Source organism: Pezoporus flaviventris, unplaced genomic scaffold, assembly GCF_033815535.1.
Source record: "Pezoporus flaviventris isolate CSIRO_AGI_PZ_B2104156 unplaced genomic scaffold, CSIRO_AGI_Pfla_v1 ptg000569l, whole genome shotgun sequence".
In the NCBI taxonomy this organism is placed as follows: domain Eukaryota; kingdom Metazoa; phylum Chordata; class Aves; order Psittaciformes; family Psittacidae; genus Pezoporus; species Pezoporus flaviventris.
Window position 1 is genome coordinate 183,409 of NW_026893116.1, and position 17,530 is coordinate 200,938.

Here is a 17,530-nt window from a genome sequence, read left to right on the forward strand (position 1 = left end):
TCTGTGCCCCTCTCGCATCCCCAGTCATGGTCCTGACACACACCCCCTCCACACCCCCCTCGCTGCCCTAAGAGCCCCCAGCAGCATCACCCAGCCCGGGGTCCCCAAGCCACCCCTGGGCTGTGTCCAGACCCCCCCCCCATATACCCAACTCTGGGGACTTATTTGGGGGGGGGGATCTCTGCTCTGTTGGCAGCTCCTTATCCCTGGGAGGGGCTGGGGGGGGGCTGCGAGCGGATCCTTAACTCTGGAAGGGGCTTTTTCCTCCCATCTCCCCTTGTCCCATCTCTGCGCCCTCCCGGCTCCTCCCCGCCCCGGCAGCAGCACCGCGCGGTGCAATGGCGCCATCTGACGGACTGAACGGGGAACTGCGCCCACGGGGGTCGAGGGTTCGAGTCCCGGCCCTGCCGGCACCGCACGGGCCGCGGGTCAAAGGGGGAAATAATCCGAAAGGTGAATAGAAGGGAAATGGAACGAATGGAAAGGGAGCGGGAAAAAGAACAGGAGAAATAGAATTTGAAATGATGGAAGTAAAATAGAAAGAAAAATAAAGAAATATAAAAATAGAAATAGTAGAAAAAGAATAGAGAAATATAGAAATGGAAATAATAAAAATATAATAGAGAAATATAGAACTATAAATAGAACTAATAGAAAGAGAAATACAGAAATAGAACTAACACAAATAGAAGAAATAGAAATAGAAATAATAGAATAGAAATAGAAATAGAAATAGAAATAATAGAATTAGAAATAGAAATAGAAATAGAAATAGAAATAACTCGAGATCAATTCCAGATTTGAAGAGTTCTTTCAGAGGGGACAGAAATGTCTGGGACAGCCCCAGCCCTGCTCGGAGCTCTGCAGGGCCCCCCCGTGGGGAGGTTTCCCAAGGTCTCGGAGGAGCAGCCGGACTGTCACCAGGGCTGGTTCCTGCTGGGACAGGGTTCCTCCAGCAGGAAAAGCTGGTTCGGGAGCTGCAGGTTGGGGGAACGCGCCCGGGGAATGGGACACAAACAGGGAGCAGGTCCATGCGGTCCTGAACCAGTTTGGGACTGGGAGGCACTGGTGCCTCCAGCTGCTGGAGGTTATTCAGCAAGGCTGGCCCGAAAAGGGGAGCTCATGGATGAGGACAGCTTGTGAGGAGGGAACAGTGTGAGGGGACCAGGACAGTGGGGATGGAAGAAGTCGCTGCATGGAGGTACCCGAGGGTGTCTGCAGGGGCAGCGCTGGCAGGGCCGGCCTCGGGGATGGAGATGAGCTCTTAGGCAGAAGCTCTTCCCTGTGAGGGTGCTGAGGCGCTGGCACAGGGTGCCCAGAGAAGCTGTGGCTGCCCCATCCCTGGCAGTGTTCAAGGCACAGGGGCTTGGAGCAAGCTGCTCCAGTGGAAGTGGTCCCTGCCTGTGGCAGGGCTTGGAGCTGGAGGAGCTTTAAGGTCCCTTCCAACCCAAACCAGGCTGGGATTCTATGATCCTATACAATAGTCGCATATGTAGTTCTGTGTAGCTGATTTGTTGGCCTTATTTCAACTTGTTTTACATTTACTTCCTTAATGGCTATTGCTTTTTAAACGTTCTTTCTCTGCCTACATTTATCCCCTTTCCTGTCTTGACCTTTTAATTCTTTCTTCTCTTTCCTCACTGCGCTTCTAAAACATTTTTCTTTGTCTGCGCTTTCCTTCACTGTTATTTTTTAGTTATTTTCTCTTTAAATCGCTGGGATTTTAGAACTTTCTACTTTTCTCTCCTTCACTGTCTTTATTTTTCAATTCTCTAGTTGTTGACTTCGCTTTTTAATTGACCTTTCTGTGTCTCTGTTTTAGTTTCTTTTCCATATCACTTCTTTATCTATTACATGTAGCATTTTACATGTTCTTTCTATGTATTTAGTACCCCACAGCCCAGATTTTCCATGTTTTTTTCTTTTCCATGTGGATTTCTTTTTTATGTCTTTATTTTCTTTTTCCCCCACATAGGATTCCCTTTTAGCCAATATGTTTCTCCTCTTTTTATTGGATCATGAATCAACATAGAATCACAGCTTGGTTTGGGTTGAAGGCACCTTAAAGCTCATCCAGTTCCAATCCCTGCCATGGGCAGGGACCCCTTCCACTAGAGCAGCTTGCTCCAAGCTCCTGTGTCCAACCTGGCTTTGAACACTGCCAGGGATGAAGGACGTTTGTCAAGGATGGCTTCAAACCACTTCATGTACCAGGATACCAAGGGACAAAATCCACTGCAGGGATGGAGATCTCCCCCTGCTGCCACCTTTTCCCCTGAGCAGAGTGGAAGAGTTCCCATGGAAGGAAGAAGGACTCGGAGGCCCAGGCTTGGATGCAGCACAACTTTAATGAGGGTAAAGAAGAAAAGGAGGTGGCTCCCAGGGAGCACCAGGGGCAGCCACCAAGAGGCGGTGCAGCTCCTGCAGGGTGTCCGTCTGCCTGTCCCTCACTGAGAGGGAGGGAGGGAGGGAAGCCAAGAGGTCCCCACGGGGCTGGTGCGGGAGGTGGAGACAGGAAAGGAATGGAGAGGACAGTGGGAGAAGGAAACAGCGCCGTGAAGCTCTATCTCCTGTGCAGATCCATGGTGTGAGGTCGTGGAGGTCCTTGCCCGAGGATGCTGGCAGCAGCTTTAGCAGGGTCTGCAGCAGTAGCGGTTGGTGATGCAGGAGAGGTCGAAGCCCCCGGAGTTGATGGGCACTCCCTCACAGCTGAGGATGCTGCCAACGGCGGCGGAGGTGGAGGAGCCCACAACGGTGTTCTGAGGGAAGGAGCTGAGGATGGGGCCGGGCAGGGTCACCACCACGGGGGAAGGCTCAATGACGACGGTGGAGCTCTGGCACTGCCTGACACAGCACTCATTGCAGCTGTTGGCCAGCGGGGTCGGGCCGCAGGGCTGGCAGGGCACGCACGGGTTGCAGCAGGACATGTCTGGATGCTGGAGCTTCACCTGGACACAGGGCAGGGGCAAGCAGAGGATGGGACACGGCAGCAGCAGCTCTGCACCCAAGCCTGGGCAAGCCAAGGCACCTCCTGGCCCAGCACACGCTGACCACCTCCAAGCCCAGCAGCCGCCTCAGCTCAGTCCCAGCCTCTCTCTGCACAAGCCCTTCTCTCCCCTTCCCTCTGCCCCCCTCCGAGAAGCAGCTCCCATCCCTGCGCTAGCACAGCCCCCATCAGCTGAGAGCCCCGGGGAGGAACGACCTGCTCTGGAAGCAGCAGCACAAGAGGCTTCGCACTCACCTGATTGCCAGGAGAAGGAGGCCAGAGAAGTGGATGAGGAGCACAGACCTGGGCTGCCTTTTATAGTCGTCCTGCAGTGCCTCAGGCCCACAGGCACCTCTGTGGCAGCAGGAATTTCCTGACAAGCCCATGGCAAATGCAAACCCTCCCAGGTAATGGCAGGGGCCGTGTCCCGGTTTCCGGCACTGCTGCCTTTTCATTTCCCGGCTCATGTGCTTTGCCATAGGAAGGCTTCTGTCAGTGCCGGGATGAGAAGCCCAAGGGTTTCCGGGGCAGAACCACGTGAGCGCAGCAGAAGCCTCCCATCAAGGGCTGGTGCATCCCGTGCAGGCAGGGGATGTGCTCCTGGCTCATTCCTCTGGGCTTGCTTGTGGCCACACTGTGGGAAACGGGCACCGCTCTCGTGCTTCTGTCCACGTGCACAAGGAGCCCCACGGGACAGGACACGGCACAGGGGTGCCCAGGGGACCAAAACGCAGCCTCTGCCTCCTGCAGCCTCCAGTTCTTGCCTCGGGCGCAGGAGAAGGACCACGAAAGCCTGCCCACCTCTGCAGACCGTGGACCCTTAATCGATGCCCGTCTGGTGCAGGGTTGCTGGTGACGGGGACGGGACGCAGGCTCCTCATGTCCAGCCCGTTGCCAGCTGCACTCTGCAGCTCATCTGCCTGCTGCTGAGGGAGGTGGGCTCTGAGCCCTTGCACCAAACAGGGATCGAACCGGAGGGACAGGGCTCCAGGTGCTGCTGTGCTGGGAGGTGCAGGACAGGCTCCCTGGGCCTCCAGGGGCAGTCACAGAGCGTTGAGGCCAACTCGTGTGGGGATCGAGCACCAGGACTTCCCTATCCCCCATCAAGAGCAGGCCGAGGAGCTCCCGGCTGTGTCTGGGAAGGCCGGGAATTGTGACTGAGGGTGACCCGACCAAACCCGGTGCTTTGCCGTGAGCACATCAGGCAAAGTCCCTCCTTAGACGGATGGAACCTTGTGCCACAACCGCCCCGTCCACGTCCCGCTGTGTGCTGAAAGGTGGAGCCATGAACGGAGGAGGGAAGTTGAGTCTGTGCAAAAGAGGAGGGATGGGGCCAAGGCGATTTAAGGGGTTTTGCCCGTTTCTCACCACGCGGATCCGTTTCTCCTCGTCGCCTGATGAAACGAACCTTCCCCAAGTCAAGTCTGTCGCGGCCCTGCCGGCAGTTGGCAATGATCCCTCTGCCTGTATCTCAGCCCCTCACCTTTTCACCTGACTTTCTCCTCCTGTCCTCCTGCGGAAGGACAAGCAGGAAGCAGCAGGGTGGCTCTGGAAGCCAGCCACGCTCCGCTGAGTCCTGCCCCACTTCCTGCAAGGAGAAGTAAGTGCCAGCAGGGTTTGTCATCTCCATGGGCTCCTCCTGCTTTCTCCCTGTGCCACCAGCAGCTCTCTCTCCCTCTCCTGCTGCTGTTCCCCTCAGAGCACCGTGGGCAATGACCTCAGGTGCTCTCTGCACTCGTGTACCTGGGCACCAGGTGCGGGGTCGCAGCCGTGGGCAGAGCAGAGCCCAGCATCGCTCCTGACGCAGCCTCACGTGGGGGACTTCAACGGCAGGAGCCTGGCGGGCAGGGGGCTGTGAAGGGGATGCACCGTGCTGGTGCCTTGCTTCCTGCTGCTCTTCCTGACTGCGGCCAAAGCTCTCCCCTCAGACCCGGTGACAGAGGAGAAGCGCTCGCTCCCTCGGGCATCCCAGGCCTCCTCCAGCTGCCTTTCTTTCCCCACCCACCCGTCCTTCGGTGCCGCTCTCTCCGGCCCGTTCCCTCTCAGCGTTGCCTGGCTGGGAGGACAAGGGGAACGCCTCCGGGCAGAGATGCAGCGAGGGAAGGGCTCGCAGTGAGGGGCTGCGGGGGAGCCAGAGAGCTGGATCTCAGCTCTGAGGGACAGCGCCTGAAGGAGGCCACGGGCAGCGTGTCCCGCCCTCCTGTCCCAGAGCAACGAGCAAGGGGCCGCTTGCAAACACATTTGTTTCCTCGAGGCAGATCTCCTTTCTCCCTGCACAGCTTTAGGGAGCGTCCAGAGAGCAAAGGACCACACAGAGCCAGAGGCTGCGATGCAACAGAGTTTAATGAGTCCGAAGAGGGAAATAAGATGTCTCGAGAGGAGGTCACGGTGAAAGCACCTCAATGGGCAGCCGGGAGTGAGTTCCCCCCGGGCGCAGAGGGGTGGGCAGGTCCCCCCTAAGCTGCCTTTGGTGGCATCAAGGCTGCCGGGGGCAGAAAGCAAGGAAGGCAAAGGAGGGAAAGCAGAGAGTGGAGGAAGGGAATGAGAGGCAGCGGCCGTGTTTGCAGAGAGCCCGGGCTGGCCCCTTGCCCAGGGCTGCCTCCCTTTGAGGAGGAGCGGGGCACGCTCAGCCCCTCTCCGAGGCACGGCCGCAGTCTCCGTCGTTCAGTCTGGCGTCATCTGCTGGGTTCGCGGGGCTCCTTGGCTGGGCTGTCAGCGGTGGCTTTAGCAGGGTCTGCACCTGGAGCCGCAGTAGCGGTTGGTGATGCAGGAGAGGTCGAAGCCCCCGGAGTTGATGGGCACTCCCTCGGAGCTGAGGATGCTGCCAACGGCGGCGGAGGTGGAGGAGCCCACAACGGTGTTCTGAGGGGAGGAGCTGAGGATGGGGCCGGGCAGGGTCACCACCACCGGGGAGGGCTGGATGACGACGGTGGAGCTCTGGCACTGCCTGACACAGCACTCATTGCAGCTGTTGGCCAGCGGGGTCGGGCCGCAGGGCTGGCAGGGCCGGCAGGGCTGGCAGGGCTCGCACGTCTGGCACTTCTCAGGGCAGGACATGGCTCGGGGCTGCAGCTTCACCTGGCAGAGAGGGCAGGGAGGGAGCAGAGCACAGGGACCCGTGAGGAGCAGCCTGCAGAGACACCCAAGGGAGCACAAGGCACCTCCCGTGGGGAGCTGGAGCCTGCGCACGGGGAACAAGGGACCCTTTGCCTCAGCCCTGCCACACCTTCACTGAGCATCTTAGCACCAGTGTGCAGCCAAAGAGCCACCCCGGCCCATCCCCAGGCTCTCGGCATGACAGACCCTCTCTGCTCTGCCCTCAACCACCGCCACCACCTCGGAGCACTAACACAGCACCAAGGAGCAGGTATCTGCGGAGAAGTCCCTGCAGGCTGCACCCTGTCCCATGGGAGGAGTGGGTGAGAATGGGGGCTCCAGCTCACCTGGTTCCCAAGGAGAGGTTGGAGGCAGAAGAGCTGGAGAGAGTGACCCGTTGGGCTGGCTTTTATACTGCCCCCGCAGTGCCTCAGGCACAAAGGCAGGCACTGCACAGGCAACGATTGTCCTGCACGTTCCCGATGAACGGAAACATCGCAGGTAATGACACGGCACGTGCTGCTGATTCCCTCTATGCTGCCCTTGCGCTTCCAGGTTTACGTCATGTCTGTTCCCTCACTATTGCTTCTTCTGAGCGCTGGGATGAGAGGTGCCATGATTTCCGGCACAAGCGTGCATCAGTGTGGGCAGAAGACACAAAGCAAGTGCCAGAGGGGTCCATTGCAGGCCGGTGATGTCAGCCTGGGGTCACTGGGCTGGGTTTTGTATGATTCCGCTGAGAGGAAGCGCCTCAGGTGCCAAAACACCAGTGATGCTCAATGCAATTGCTCAGCCCCCACTCACTGACACCAGCACGGCCCAAGCAGTGATCAGTCCCTTCCGGCTAACTCCCCACAGCTGCGGTCCCAACATGACATGGTAAGGAATATCGCTTTGGCTAGTTTGGGTCAAGTCCTGTCTGTTCCCTCCTGGCTTCCTGTGCTTCTCCTCACTGACAGAGCACAAAAGACTGAAAAGTCCTTGATCAGTCCTTGCACCCACTGCTCAGAGACCCACTTTCTGGCCAGCACCATCATTTACAGGTGGAGGGTAGCTGGGTAGGTGGCAGCAGTGCACAGATCATCCTCTCAGAAGCTCTTTTCTGGTGCCATTGGCTGCAGCCCTGATGTTCACCTCCTTCCTCCTCCCAGCCTCCCTAGGTTCTCGTTCCTTTTCGTATAGCTCCTGGCTCTGGACATGGGCCAGTCATGGCAAAGGGCTCCGCAGTCATGGCAAAGGGCTCCCCAGTCACGGCAAAGGGCTCCCCAGTCATGGCAAAGGGCTCCCCCATCCCCACAGGCACAGCACATCCCTGGGCTGCCAAAGTTTTCACGTGAGTCCTGGGAAGCAGCTCAGCCTCTGGAGGCAGCCTGGAGGCAGCATGAAAAGAATTGGCTTGGGTTTGGGGTTCTCCTGAGGGAGACCCGAGTGCTGTGACCCTGTCTGTGTCCCCTCAGGTAACGGGATGGAAGGAAAGAGAGGACAAGGCACTGACTCAGAGGAGCCTCTGGGGAAGAATCAAGGACGGCAGGGCCGGGAGCAGCTGGGGCGCTTCCTCTCAGCGGAATCATACAAAACCCAGCCCAGTGACCCCAGGCTGACATCACCGGCCTGCAATGGACCCCTCTGGCACTTGCTTTGTGTCTTCTGCCCACATTGATGCACGCTTGTCCCGGAAATCATGGCACCTCTCATCCCAGCGCTCAGAAGAAGCAATAGTGAGGGAACAGACATGACGTAAACCTGGAAGCGCAAGGGCAGCATAGAGGGAATCAGCAGCACGTGCCGTGTCATTACCTGCGATGTTTCCGTTCATCGGGAACGTGCAGGACAATCGTTGCCTGTGCAGTGCCTGCCTTTGTGCCTGAGGCACTGCGGGGGCAGTATAAAAGCCAGCCCAACGGGTCACTCTCTCCAGCTCTTCTGCCTCCAACCTCTCCTTGGGAACCAGGTGAGCTGGAGCCCCCATTCTCACCCACTCCTCCCATGGGACAGGGTGCAGCCTGCAGGGACATCTCCGCTGATACCTGCTCCTTGGTGCTGTGTTAGTGCTCCGAGGTGGTGGCGGTGGGAGAGGGCAGAGCAGAGAGGGTCTGCCATGCCGAGAGCCTGGGGATGGGCCGGGGTGGCTCTTTGGCTGCACACTGGTGCTAAGATGCTCAGTGAAGGTGTGGCAGGGCTGAGGCAAAGGGTCCCTTGTTCCCCGTGCGCAGGCTCCAGCTCCCCACGGGAGGTGCCTTGTGCTCCCTTGGGTGTCTCTGCAGGCTGCTCCTCACGGGTCCCTGTGCTCTGCTCCCTCCCTGCCCTCTCTGCCAGGTGAAGCTGCAGCCCCGAGCCATGTCCTGCCCTGAGAAGTGCCAGACGTGCGAGCCCTGCCAGCCCTGCCGGCCCTGCCAGCCCTGCGGCCCGACCCCGCTGGCCAACAGCTGCAATGAGTGCTGTGTCAGGCAGTGCCAGAGCTCCACCGTCGTCATCCAGCCCTCCCCGGTGGTGGTGACCCTGCCCGGCCCCATCCTCAGCTCCTCCCCTCAGAACACCGTTGTGGGCTCCTCCACCTCCGCCGCCGTTGGCAGCATCCTCAGCTCCGAGGGAGTGCCCATCAACTCCGGGGGCTTCGACCTCTCCTGCATCACCAACCGCTACTGCGGCTCCAGGTGCAGACCCTGCTAAAGCCGCCGCTGACAGCCCAGCCAAGGAGCCCCGCGAACCCAGCAGATGACGCCAGACTGAACGACGGAGACTGCGGCCGTGCCTCGGAGAGGGGCTGAGCGTGCCCCGCTCCTCCTCAAAGGGAGGCAGCCCTGGGCAAGGGGCCAGCCCGGGCTCTCTGCAAACACGGCCGCTGCCTCTCATTCCCTTCCTCCACTCTCTGCTTTCCCTCCTTTGCCTTCCTTGCTTTCTGCCCCCGGCAGCTTTGATGCCCACCAAAGGCAGCTTAGGGGGGACCTGCCCACCCCTCTGCGCCCGGGGGAAACTCACTCCCGGCTGCCCATTGAGGTCCTTTCACCGTGACCTCCTCTCGAGACATCTTGTTTCCCTCTTCGGACTCATTAAACTCTGTTGCATCGCAGCCTCTGGCTCTGTGTGGTCCTTTGCTCTCTGGACGCTCCCTAAAGCTGTGCAGGGAGAAAGGAGATCTGCCTCGAGGAAACAAATGTGTTTGCAAGCGGCCCCTTGCTCGTTGCTCTGGGACAGGAGGGCGGGACACGCTGCCCGTGGCCTCCTTCAGGCGCTGTCCCTCAGAGCTGAGATCCAGCTCTCTGGCTCCCCCGCAGCCCCTCACTGCGAGCCCTTCCCTCGCTGCATCTCTGCCCGGAGGCGTTCCCCTTGTCCTCCCAGCCAGGCAACGCTGAGAGGGAACGGGCCGGAGAGAGCGGCACCGAAGGACGGGTGGGTGGGGAAAGAAAGGCAGCTGGAGGAGGCCTGGGATGCCCGAGGGAGCGAGCGCTTCTCCTCTGTCACCGGGTCTGAGGGGAGAGCTTTGGCCGCAGTCAGGAAGAGCAGCAGGAAGCAAGGCACCAGCACGGTGCATCCCCTTCACAGCCCCCTGCCCGCCAGGCTCCTGCCGTTGAAGTCCCCCACGTGAGGCTGCGTCAGGAGCGATGCTGGGCTCTGCTCTGCCCACGGCTGCGACCCCGCACCTGGTGCCCAGGTACACGAGTGCAGAGAGCACCTGAGGTCATTGCCCACGGTGCTCTGAGGGGAACAGCAGCAGGAGAGGGAGAGAGAGCTGCTGGTGGCACAGGGAGAAAGCAGGAGGAGCCCATGGAGATGACAAACCCTGCTGGCACTTACTTCTCCTTGCAGGAAGTGGGGCAGGACTCAGCGGAGCGTGGCTGGCTTCCAGAGCCACCCTGCTGCTTCCTGCTTGTCCTTCCGCAGGAGGACAGGGGGAGAAAGTCAGGTGAAAAGGTGAGGGGCTGAGATACAGGCAGAGGGATCATTGCCAACTGCCGGCAGGGCCGCGACAGACTTGACTTGGGGAAGGTTCGTTTCATCAGGCGACGAGGAGAAACGGATCCGCGTGGTGAGAAACGGAAAAAGCCCCTTAAATCGCCTTGGCCCCATCCCTCCTCTTTTGCACAGACTCAACTTCCCTCCTCCGTTCATGGCTCCACCTTTCAGCACACAGCGGGACGAGGACGGGGCGGTTGTGGCACAAGGTTCCATCCGTCTAAGGAGGGACTTTGCCTGATGTGCTCACGGCAAAGCACCGGGTTTGGTCGGGTCACCCTCAGTCACAATTCCCGGCCTTCCCAGACACAGCCGGGAGCTCCTCGGCCTGCTCTTGATGGGGGATAGGGAAGTCCTGGTGCTCGATCCCCACACGAGTTGGCCTCAACGCTCTGTGACTGCCCCTGGAGGCCCAGGGAGCCTGTCCTGCACCTCGCAGCACAGCAGCACCTGGAGCCCTGTCCCTCCGGTTCGATCCCTGTTTGGTGCAAGGGCTCAGAGCCCACCTCCCTCAGCAGCAGGCAGATGAGCTGCAGAGTGCAGCTGGCAACGGGCTGGACATGAGGAGCCTGCGTCCCGTCCCCGTCACCAGCAACCCTGCACCAGATGGGCATCGATTAAGGGTCCACGGTCTGCAGAGGTGGGCAGGCTTTCGTGGTCCTTCTCCTGCTCCCGAGGCAAGAACTGGAGGCTGCAGGAGGCAGAGGCTGCGTTTTGGTCCCCTGGGCACCCCTGTGCCGTGTCCTGTCCCGTGGGGCTCCTTGTGCACGTGGACAGAAGCACGAGAGCGGTGCCCGTTTCCCACAGCGTGGCCACAAGCAAGCCCAGAGGAATGAGCCAGGAGCACATCCCCTGCCTGCACGGGATGCACCAGCCCTTGATGGGAGGCTTCTGCTGCGCTCACGTGGTTCTGCCCCGGAAACCCTTGGGCTTCTCATCCCGGCACTGACAGAAGCCTTCCTATGGCAAAGCACATGAGCCGGGAAATGAAAAGGCAGCAGTGCCGGAAACCGGGACACGGCCCCTGCCATTACCTGGGAGGGTTTGCATTTGCCATGGGCTTGCCAGGAAATTCCTGCTGCCACAGAGGTGCCTGTGGGCCTGAGGCACTGCAGGACGACTATAAAAGGCAGCCCAGGTCTGTGCTCCTCATCCACTTCTCTGGCCTCCTTCTCCTGGCAATCAGGTGAGTGCGAAGCCTCTTGTGCTGCTGCTTCCAGAGCAGGTCGTTCCTCCCCGGGGCTCTCAGCTGAAGGGGGCTGTGCTAGCGCAGGGCTGGGAGCTGCTTCTCGGGGGGCAGAGGGAAGGGGAGAGAAGGGCTTGTGCAGAGAGAGGCTGGGACTGAGCTGAGGCGGCTGCTGGGCTTGGAGGTGGTCAGCGTGTGCTGGGCCAGGAGGTGCCTTGGCTTGCCCAGGCTTGGGTGCAGAGCTGCTGCTGCCATGTCCCATCCTCTGCTTGCCCCTGCCCTGTGTCCAGGTGAAGCTCCAGCATCCAGACATGTCCTGCTGCAACCCGTGCGTGCCCTGCCAGCCCTGCGGCCCGACCCCGCTGGCCAACAGCTGCAATGAGTGCTGTGTCAGGCAGTGCCAGAGCTCCACCGTCGTCATCGAGCCTTCCCCTGTGGTGGTGACCCTGCCCGGCCCCATCCTCAGCTCCTTCCCTCAGAACACCGTTGTGGGCTCCTCCACCTCCGCCGCCGTTGGCAGCATCCTCAGCTGTGAGGGAGTGCCCATCAACTCCGGGGGCTTCGACCTCTCCTGCATCACCAACCGCTACTGCTGCAGACCCTGCTAAAGCTGCTGCCAGCATCCTCGGGCAAGGACCTCCCCGACCTCACACCATGGATCTGCACAGGAGATAGAGCTTCGCGGCGCTGTTTCCTTCTCCCACTGTCCTCTCCATTCCTTTCCTGTCTCCACCTCCCGCACCAGCCCCGTGGGGACCTCTTGGCCTCCCTCCCTCCTCCCTCCCAGTGAGGGACAGGCAGACGGACACCCTGCAGGAGCTGCACCGCCTCTTGGTGGCTGCTCCTGGTGCTCCCTGGGAGCCACCTCCTTTTCTTCTTTACCCTCATTAAAGTTGTGCTGCATCCAAGCCTGGGCCTCCGAGTCCTCCTTCCTTCCATGGGAACTCTTCCACTCTGCTCAGGGGAAAAGGTGGCTTCCTGGAGACGATTTATGTTGGTTGCAAAAATGACTTTTCCTCATTCCCAGAGGAAGAGAGGGCAGGACTGCCTGCACTGGGATACCTCTTGTGCTGTGTGCCTTGGAGCTGAGGAAGACATCCCTGACTCCTCCACAGGGAATGGCCATCCGTTCTTGAAGCTTTGCTGTATCTCTTCCCAGATGGGCCTGGAGCGCTGGCCCTGAAGCACGTTCAAGAAGAGGATGGTTCCAAAGGGTGGCACTAATATCTGGGGACAGCTTCATTTCTGCCTTCTCCTCCATTCCATCACCTCGTCTAGGGTCCATGGCTAGCACACAGAGGCACAGGTAGATGGGACCTCACACAGTCCTTCAGAGCTAGACATGCAGGGCTGAGGTAGCTCATGGGTTAGTACCAGTCCCAGTCCCAAAGTGGAGTCCCCACTGCCTGTGAATACACCAGATCATGGTTGTGTATCTGAGGCTGTTTGCGAAGAAACCAAACAAGAAACCACTTCTTTTTTTAAGGCAAAAGCTAAAAGCAGCAGGTCAGATGGGTTCTTTGGACCAGAAGCAGTCAGGAGCTATCAGAGATGACAAGAAGAGTTCCCAGAGGATGTCAGCATCACACAGAGAGACAGGGAGGAAAGGACAGAAACAGACGGATGAAGAGCAGGCTGAGGGAAGATGGGATGAGAGCAGATGCAGGGAAGGACAGGAGGACAGTCCAGGGCAAAGAGAAGAAGCAGGAGGTCCAAGCAGACTCGAGGGAGCTGTGGGGCCACCCCATGCCCGGCTTGATAGGCACAGCTCAAGCCCCGGTACAGTGCTGAAACCTGCTGGTTTTCACTGGGCACCCGCCTGCTCCAATGCAACGCTGCAGGTGACAGCCACTCCTTACCCCAACCCTTCCGCACACCCTGGCACCCAGGGACTCCCTGCCCCAGGGCATGGCTCCCTCTTACCTCACTCTCCTCTGACACCAGGGTTCCACAGAGCCAACACGAAGCCAAGGGGGTTCATTAGTGCAGCTCATGAAACAGCTCACGAAAGGGGGAACAATGGCAGCGGGAGGCTGTAGAACAACACCACACATCAGTTCCTGATGGGAAGAGGGGGCTATATTCCCTCATCCCTGCCGTTAGAGAGGGCATCAATGCCAGGGCAAAGCACCAAGCCTTTGGTCCTATCCTTAGCCAAATAAAGAGAAGCAGGGCAGCAGCAAAGGATATTTGTTTTAGTCCCATAGGCTCTCCTTGAGCTTCCCAAATCCTTACGTCCATCCCATTTTCCCCTTCTTATCGGTTGCAAAGTCCACGTGGCCTTTCCCCAAAGCTCTGCCCGTATTTTCTTCAGGGCTCATCAATTTGCTATGGGAGACTTTTCGGCTTGGTTATCATTATCCCTTGTATATGGGTTTGGTTACTGCATCCCCCTTTATTATCCCACACTATGGACCACGCTGCCCGACTCCATCCAACCTATCCTCATACATGGGAGGATGGCTGGTCAAGGACTGCAGGGCTGGAAGGAGCTTGGCTTTCCCTGCCAACTGGGCTGAAAACAACCCCATAGGGGTGCCCCACAACAATGCCTCCAGCCTGCAAGGGAGCCCTGCAGCACTTTGGACCCACGTTATGCCAGCGATGACATAAGCCTGGAATTCTCATCAGCCCTCGAAGCAAATATCCAGGGGGGAGCGATCATGGTCTAAACATGGGAATTCAAAGATAATAGGGCAGGAATCTCAAACACAGGCCATGCCATTAGCTGGCGGGTTTTGGATGAGCCTTCCAGGACATCATTGCTTCCACAAAGGGTTTCTCTAGGCCTGGAGCAGTGCAGGACCGGGACCGTTCTTAACTCATCTACTTGGCTCCTTGTGGAACAGGAGAGCTGGAAGCTGTGGCCTCTTCCTCCAGGATGTGGAGGATGAATGAACATCCCAGCTCAGTGCTGTGCTGAGGCGTGGGGCTGCCTGTAATAGAAGTGGGGATGGAGAAAAGGTCTGGTATGAAGGGATGCTGAGGATTCCATGAAGCGGGTTCTGAGCTCCGGACTAGACAGAAGCCTTCTTGGGCCTGGATGCTCTTGGCAGGGTCCTTGAGATCCGAAGGCAAGGAATTACATGCGCTTTGCTGTATAGCCCCTGCCTCCTCACACAGTGGGTACCTTGCATTGCGGATTGAGAGGCTGCTCCTCATCCAACCCCATGCCCTGCTTTCCTCTCCCAAGGGACACATCCTGCTGTGCCCATTGCAGAGAGCCCTGCTGCCCACCAGCTCCAATGAGCCCTGTGTCAGGCAGTGCCAGCGCTGGATGGTTGTCATTGAGCCTTCCCCTGTGCTGATGCCCAGCCCCATCCTCAGCTCCTTCCCAGAGAAATCCATTCTGGACTCTTTGTGCATTGGGAGGCCACAGCAGTTCACCAAGGAGCCTTTTGCCTTGCTGGGGATGGCTTGTGAGGGTTCTGTGCTGCCTGAGCACTGCCAATCCAGCTCTGGAGTGCCTGTAGGTTCCGAGCTGCCTACCTAGGTTCCTACCTGCCTATGTAGGTGCATGGCTCCCCTTGAGCCTCGCAGCTCACAAGCAGTCTCCCTGGGGCAGATGTATGGGATCCCAGGCAGCCCTCGGAGAGTTTAGATCCACCTTTTGGGATGAGGTTTGGAGAAGGCAAAGGATGGGAGATGTGTGGTGAGCAATGGGGCTGGAAGACAAGACTCTCCCCATCCCTTTCCCAAAGGCTGAGGAGGGCATTTGTGTGCGAGAAAGGAGCAAGTTGATGGTTGGTGGCCCTATAGGAGCCAGGGACATCTTCCTCAGTGCCTTGAACAGAGCCCAGCACCCGTGTCTCACCCTTCCCTCCCTCCGGGAACGCTGATGCCTCTCCTTTGTGCCTGCAAGATCTCCCCAGAGCGATGCTGCTCTCTCTGGCAGCTGGGGATTGCATCCAGAGACAGAAGGACCACACAGAAGCCAAGGCTGGGATGCAGCAGAACTTTAATGAGTTGAAAGAGGGAAAGGAGCTCCCCTGAGCGGGGCCATGGTGCAGGGAACACCAGGGGACCTTGGAGTCTGTGTGCCTTGGCCAGGCTGGAGTGTGCACCAGGTGTCTGCCCTCCTGAGAGGAAGAGGGGCAGCAGGTCCCTCCTCTGATGGGGCTTAGCAGGTCATTAGAGCCCAGGGAGCAGAAGACAACAGAGGAAAAGGAGAGAGGAAGAAGAGGGAGAGAACAGGCAAGTTACAAAAGGCCACATTTCCAGACTGCCCAGGCATGCCTCTTTCTGCCTTCGTTTGCAGGTGGAGCCGTGGATGCTCGGTGCCTCTGAGAGCAATGGCCGGGAGGTCCGTGCTCAGTCCATTACCATCTCCTGGGTTCCTGGTGTCCTTCAGTGGGGCATCTGCAGCAGCTTTAGCAGGGTCTGCAGCAGTAGCGGTTGGTGATGCAGGAGAGGTCGAAGCCCCCGGAGTTGATGGGCACTCCCTCACAGCTGAGGATGCTGCCAACGGCGGCAGAGGTGGAGGAGCCCACAACGGTGTTCTGAGGGAAGGAGCTGAGGATGGGGCCGGGCAGGGTCACCACCACAGGGGAAGGCTCGATGACGACGGTGGAGCTCTGGCACTGCCTGACACAGCACTCATTGCAGCTGTTGGCCAGCGGGGTCGGGCCGCAGGGCTGGCAGGGCACGCACGGGTTGCAGCAGGACATGTCTGGATGCTGGAGCTTCACCTGGACACAGGGCAGGGGCAAGCAGAGGATGGGACACGGCAGCAGCAGCTCTGCACCCAAGCCTGGGCAAGCCAAGGCACCTCCCGGCCCAGCACACGCTGACCACCTCCAAGCCCAGCAGCCGCCTCAGCTCAGTCCCAGCCTCTCTCTGCACAAGCCCTTCTCTCCCCTTCCCTCTGCCCCCCTCCGAGAAGCATCTCCCAGCCCTGCGCTAGCACAGCCCCCATCAGCTGAGAGCCCCGGGGAGGAACGACCTGCTCTGGAAGCAGCAGGAGCAGCCTTTCCATCACCAAGAACCAGCCCCAGGGGAGTTCTTTCCAAAGCAAGAGCCCAAGAGTCCCCTCAGCCCAAACCCAGCCCTCTCCACACCAAACCTTCTCCCCACTTCCATTCCCAGGACAGGCAGCCCCAACCCCGGTGCAGCTCAGAGCTTCCAACTCACTTGCTGCAGAAGGAGAAGAAGATGAGTGGAGCGGATGAGAGAGTCAAGAGCTGCAATGGTTTTTATACTGGTCCTGCACTGCCTCGGGTCCAGAGGAAGCCGCTGTGGAAGCAGTAATTTTCTGAGAAGCCCATCTAAAATGCAAAACATCCCAGGTAATGATAGAGGCTCTGGCTCCGTTTCCTGCATGCCTGCCTTTTCATTTCCTTGTTTGGCCGTACCCACCTCCCCTTGAAGGCTCCTTTTCAGTCCTGGAATGGAGCCCCAGGGATTTCAGGGGCAGGAGCGCATCGGTGCCAGCATCGGTGAGGGCTGGATGGAGGGACAGGACGCACTGCTCCACTCTGCCTTCGAGGATGCTGGCTGGGAGGTGCCAGTGGAGCTGTTGCTGGGTCCCCCTGGCAGTGTGGGCACCCCATGGTGCTCCTGCCTCGCTCCCCCTCCTCTCTGTGGGCAGAATGTGATGCTCCTCTCTGACACCCAGCATCTCCTTGCCCCTGCAGCCAGGCAGGGGTTCTCTGTGCCTGGGGAGGTGGGAGAGGAGGGAAGCCTCCGTCTGCTCCCTGCAAGAACCTGAACGCACCCATGAGCTCTGTGTGTGAGTCCTGCCGCGGCCTCGGAGGTCCCCGGCTGTGCGGAGATGCTGTGGTCCCCCTGCCCCTCAGATGAGGGATCTACCTGCTAAGCAGGAGCCCGTGTGGGGCTTTCTGCACCCCCCCAGTGCCTGTGATTCTTCATCTTGGTTTTCCAATAGCAGGAAGAAAGCAGTGTCCGGACTCCAGTGAGAGACCTGCGTTAAACAGAGCCCTTTTGGTCTCAGGGCGGGCTTTGGGGGTGAGCAGCAGCACAGGCCCATGGAGGGGTACCCAGGCAGGGTGGCTCTGTCCATCCCTCACCCCTGCAGCACCGTCTGCTCTGCCTGGTGGCAGCTTCCCCCTCTGCCGCTCGGGAGGGCGAGGGGCTGGGAGCTGAGCTTGTGCCGGAGAGGCAGCGGTTGTCTTGGAGACACATGGGGGGTCCTGAATCATTCCCATATCCCTGCTCCTGTTCCCAGTCAGCCCCGTTCCCAAGCTAGGGAATCACCTCTCACTGTCAGGGAAGAAGCTGAATGTGTGAACGTTTGTCTGGGGTCCTGCAGCCCTCCAAGCGATCTCCCCTCGCTGACACTTCCAAGGCTG

The 17,530-nt window shown here is 59.2% G+C and overlaps 4 protein-coding genes and 1 pseudogene across 4 annotated transcripts; 2 read left to right on the forward strand and 3 right to left on the reverse strand.

The window, feature by feature from the left end:
- Positions 1-2,329: 2,329 nt before the first annotated feature.
- Positions 2,330-3,372, reverse strand: LOC133264018 (feather keratin Cos1-1/Cos1-3/Cos2-1-like; annotated as a pseudogene).
- Positions 3,373-5,484: 2,112 nt separating this feature from the next.
- LOC133264026 (feather keratin Cos1-2-like) lies at positions 5,485-6,535 on the reverse strand. Its single transcript, XM_061443923.1, has 2 exons — positions 6,430-6,535; positions 5,485-6,064 (listed from the first exon to the last, which is right to left on the reverse strand). The coding sequence occupies exon 2, from the start codon at positions 6,041-6,043 to the stop codon at positions 5,711-5,713; it is 333 nt and encodes a 110-aa protein (XP_061299907.1). The 5' UTR covers positions 6,044-6,064; positions 6,430-6,535; the 3' UTR covers positions 5,485-5,710.
- A 1,800-nt stretch (positions 6,536-8,335) lies between these two features.
- On the forward strand, positions 8,336-9,029 carry LOC133264025 (feather keratin Cos1-2-like). Its single transcript, XM_061443922.1, has one exon. It carries the CDS (start codon positions 8,420-8,422, stop codon positions 8,750-8,752), a length of 333 nt encoding a protein of 110 aa, XP_061299906.1. The 5' UTR covers positions 8,336-8,419; the 3' UTR covers positions 8,753-9,029.
- A 2,477-nt stretch (positions 9,030-11,506) lies between these two features.
- Positions 11,507-11,948, forward strand: LOC133264023 (feather keratin Cos1-1/Cos1-3/Cos2-1-like). The gene has a single exon (XM_061443920.1). The coding sequence runs from the start codon at positions 11,534-11,536 to the stop codon at positions 11,828-11,830; it is 297 nt and encodes a 98-aa protein (XP_061299904.1). The 5' UTR covers positions 11,507-11,533; the 3' UTR covers positions 11,831-11,948.
- Positions 11,949-15,496: 3,548 nt separating this feature from the next.
- LOC133264019 (feather keratin Cos1-1/Cos1-3/Cos2-1-like) lies at positions 15,497-16,625 on the reverse strand. The gene is made up of 2 exons (XM_061443913.1): positions 16,353-16,625; positions 15,497-15,910 (listed from the first exon to the last, which is right to left on the reverse strand). Exons 1-2 carry the CDS (start codon positions 16,539-16,541, stop codon positions 15,593-15,595), a joined length of 507 nt encoding a protein of 168 aa, XP_061299897.1. The 5' UTR covers positions 16,542-16,625; the 3' UTR covers positions 15,497-15,592.
- Between the last annotated feature and the right edge of the window lie 905 nt (positions 16,626-17,530).

Excerpts from the sequence above, each read along its gene's own strand:
- LOC133264023 (XM_061443920.1), top strand. The coding sequence starts at position 11,534 with ATGTCCTGCTGCAACCCGTGCGTGCCCTGCCAGCCCTGCGGCCCGACC.
- LOC133264019 (XM_061443913.1), bottom strand. The coding sequence starts at position 16,541 with ATGCAGGAAACGGAGCCAGAGCCTCTATCATTACCTGGGATGTTTTGC. Across the intron at positions 15,911-16,352 it reads TTCTTCTCCTTCTGCAGCAA|GTGAAGCTCCAGCATCCAGA; the intron begins GTGAGTTGGAAG and ends CCCTGTGTCCAG.
- LOC133264026 (XM_061443923.1), bottom strand. The coding sequence starts at position 6,043 with ATGTCCTGCCCTGAGAAGTGCCAGACGTGCGAGCCCTGCCAGCCCTGC.
- LOC133264025 (XM_061443922.1), top strand. The coding sequence starts at position 8,420 with ATGTCCTGCCCTGAGAAGTGCCAGACGTGCGAGCCCTGCCAGCCCTGC.